The sequence below is a fragment of the Etheostoma spectabile genome, chromosome 15 (genome assembly GCF_008692095.1).
Source record: "Etheostoma spectabile isolate EspeVRDwgs_2016 chromosome 15, UIUC_Espe_1.0, whole genome shotgun sequence".
Lineage (NCBI taxonomy): Eukaryota > Metazoa > Chordata > Actinopteri > Perciformes > Percidae > Etheostoma > Etheostoma spectabile.
In genome coordinates this window covers 5339471-5342777 of record NC_045747.1, presented here as the reverse complement: position 1 = coordinate 5342777, position 3307 = coordinate 5339471, and the positions used below count along the sequence as shown (strand labels likewise).

At 39.5% G+C, this 3307-nt stretch overlaps 1 protein-coding gene across 2 annotated transcripts in view; it reads left to right on the top strand.

Moving 5' to 3' along the window:
- Nucleotides 1-308: 308 nt before the first annotated feature.
- rabep2 (rabaptin, RAB GTPase binding effector protein 2) overlaps nucleotides 309-3307 on the top strand; it is an 8744-nt gene continuing 5745 nt past the window's right edge. For both annotated transcript variants that reach the window (XM_032538710.1, XM_032538709.1), the window contains exons 1-3: nucleotides 309-571; nucleotides 2403-2558; nucleotides 3187-3269. In XM_032538710.1, the coding sequence (XP_032394601.1) occupies nucleotides 547-571; nucleotides 2403-2558; nucleotides 3187-3269 (264 nt within the window). In that variant the 5' untranslated portion in view covers nucleotides 309-546. The remainder of the gene's footprint in view (nucleotides 572-2402; nucleotides 2559-3186; nucleotides 3270-3307) is intronic.

Below are 3307 nucleotides of genomic sequence, written 5' to 3'. Positions count from 1 at the left end.
ATATATATATATATATATATGTATATGTATATACTGTATATATGCATACTGTATTATAGTTTTGACTGGTGCAGCTTACAGTTGCCGTCAAGACCTTCTTGGAGAGTTATTTTTTTCAATCATTAAAGTATCTCAATGCCCTATCTGCAAATATTAACTTACTTTAATAAATAAGTTATGTTTCATAGTGTAATTTATGTGATGGACAGCCAGGAATGGGGTTCAGTGACCTCCAGTGGTCACCATACAGTGGACATGACTAGCTAGATACTTAATGTCCAGGGTGTGGCAGTTACAAAAAGCAAACGTATGGCCAATTTTTTTGGTATTGATTCAGCATCTTAAAAAAAAAGATAAACTAAAAGTTAAACGCAAACAGAGAAAGGCATTTGAACAGGAAGGATGTTGACGTGATTTCCGTAGGCTTAGACCGGGGAAAGTTGTTTCCTGAAGTTGACACTGCGTCGATAATTTTCACAGCAAAGCTCGGGTGCTTGTGCATTATGACTTTTGGTAGACGTCAGGTGAACTCTGTCTGACGAAAAGATGAGCTCCAAGACTGAAGACACAGGTAACGTCAATACAAACTGCAACATTTCAACTTTAATCTGCTTTACTTCTAACGAGATTGGTTGTGAGGTGATACTGACCTCTTTGCAGTTTGAATTTAAGTAAACCTTGGCGTCGTTAACGCTTTGCCTGTCTTCACTGCCAGTGAAACCTGTTGAATGTGAAGCAGCTCTGGTCAGTTAACCGATACACGGCCAGTCTATGTACACGGCCTATTAGCATCGCTGCTAACCATAGAAATGAACTGGCGCTGCTAGCAGCTAGCTAACGTTAACACTTGGATCCAAACTGAGTCCTGTCGCTGCAGTATCAGACTGACTTTAGTAACTTTAGGTCCTTTGCCTTGCTATGTTTACCACATAGACAAAGCAACAGGTGTTGCTCTAAAGTTGTCCAACATAAGATGACTTGACCCTCAGCTCTGTTTCAGCAACAATAGTCAAAGAAAGATACATGTTTACTGTGTCATGACAATGCTTTATGGCTATTTAAGTATTTTGTCTTCAATAAATGTTTGAGCCTGGTTTGTGGCATACAGAGGGTTTAACTTTTTTTTCTCCTACATATTGGGGTTTATTAAGATCAGAAGAAAAGACAAAGTATATAAATATATATGGTTATAATTACTATTTTTACACTCACAGCAGTAGAGTGGTCTGAGTAGTCTGCGATCGAGTCAAATTTAATATCGCAAATTTCCGATTCATAAGCTCACACTTGTCACTTCAGGCAGCTAAAATGTTCATGTACAGTATGGTTCTGTCCCACATCACTTACTGTCTTACAAACTGGTCACAGGCAAACAAAACAACACTAACATCTGTAGAGTCACTTTACAAACAGACATACAACATTTTGGATAAAAAAGTATCAAGATATCTGGGGGCTGTGGATCAGTGGTAGAGCGGTTGCCTGCCAAGCGGAAGGTTGGTGGTTTGATTCCTGACCCTGCAGTCCCATGTCGAAGTGTCCTTGGGCAAGACACTGAACCCCGAGTTGCCCCCGGTGCGCGTGTTTGAATGTGTATTAGTGTTTATCTGATGAGCAGGTGGCACCTTGAACGGCAGCCTCGGCCATGAATGTGTGTGAATGGTGAATGTATCCTGTATGATGTAAAAGCGCTTTGAGTAGTCATTAAGACTAGAAAAGCGCTATATAAATACAGCACATTTACATTTATATCACCATCGTGCCATTTTACAAAAGCCCAAGCTTTTAAGTTGGGATAATGTCATCAAGTATTCAAACCTCTGTATGTTATACACAATCATCCATGGTCTGTCATCTCTTCCACTCAGTCAGTTTGTAAACATCAGGAGCATCACACAGAGAGTAACACAAGGGTCGGCCCGAGGAGACTGTGTTGTTCCTCTGCGGAAAAGTGCATTTAGTCAGAGTGCCTTATCAATCACAATTTACTCATTCGATTCACGGTTCATTCTCCTTATTGATCTCCCAGTGTACTAAACAATGTAATTAATTAGTCATATGTTCCCTGGCTTACACTCAAAGAAAGGATGTTGTGGGGTCATTCATGGGCATTCAAAATACACATACCTACACACACTATTACATGGGTGGACGCTCTTTGTATTCAAAGGATATGTATGCATCTTTCAGACAGCTCTGTCAATCTACTATGTACACACCTAACAAGGATGACATAAACATGCTTCGTAGCTTTACAAAACTGGTTTTGTCTGATTGCTAGTAATGCAGATTCCTTTTGGTTGTGTTTCCCATATTTGTGTGGGATTTCATCCCTTCTGATGCAAACACTCTCAAAACAACGTTATGAAGGCAAAACGCAGCAACCTGTTAATCATTTTCAGTGGCGAGTCTGCAGGCCCAGCTAGCTGAGTGCCAAGCTCAGGCCGAACACTGGCAGGGCGTGGCGACAATCTGTGAGCTGAGCAAACAGGAGGAACTGACAGAGCTGCAAAAACAATGTGATCAAGAGATCCAGTCCCTGCAAGAGGCTCTCAGAGGTGTGTGTTTGGCTGTGCCTTCATGTGTACATGTGTGTAATAAGCAGGGTGTGTTTGGGACAGTCCTGGTATGCACATGGTCTAATGAAGTATTTTTGTGTGGTACTTTTGTAAGGAGAAATAAATCAGATCCTAAATAATTTGGAATTCTATTGGATATGTTTTTCGTAATTCATGATAAAAACCTGTTTGTTTTTAAAAATACTGGTACTATTTTTTTAAGGGAACTAAACTCAATGTTTTTTGGTTTTCATTTTTTCTTCCTGATTGTGTTTCTAATTGAGGCCAAATGACTTAAAAAATATGAAATACCCTGTTGACTTTCAATCAATAGTATTAATAAAGCATTTAATACAAAGCTCGGAATGAGCCAACTAAAATGTTGGCATGTATTCAATAACCTAAAAGGTCAGGGCCAGGGAAACAGTTACTATACATCTAGGGTAAGTTATGATCCTTTTTAAAACAATCAAAGTTGAACTTTAAAGTCTTGCCAATAAAACTGAATGTAATCTCAAATGTAACTACACCTTTTGAAGTATTTTGAGCTGTATTTGGGAACTATTGAGACATACAGGATATCGTTCATCAGACTGGAGGATTAAATCATTTTCTGTTGTGTTCACAGAGACAGCAGCGCAGTATGAGGCCAGGATATCTGTCCTTCAGTCTCAGTCTGTGGAGTGGAGAAGAGCCAGTGGACAAAACATGGTCTTTGTTTAATTTTTTTCTTTTTTTGTTCCCCCCCC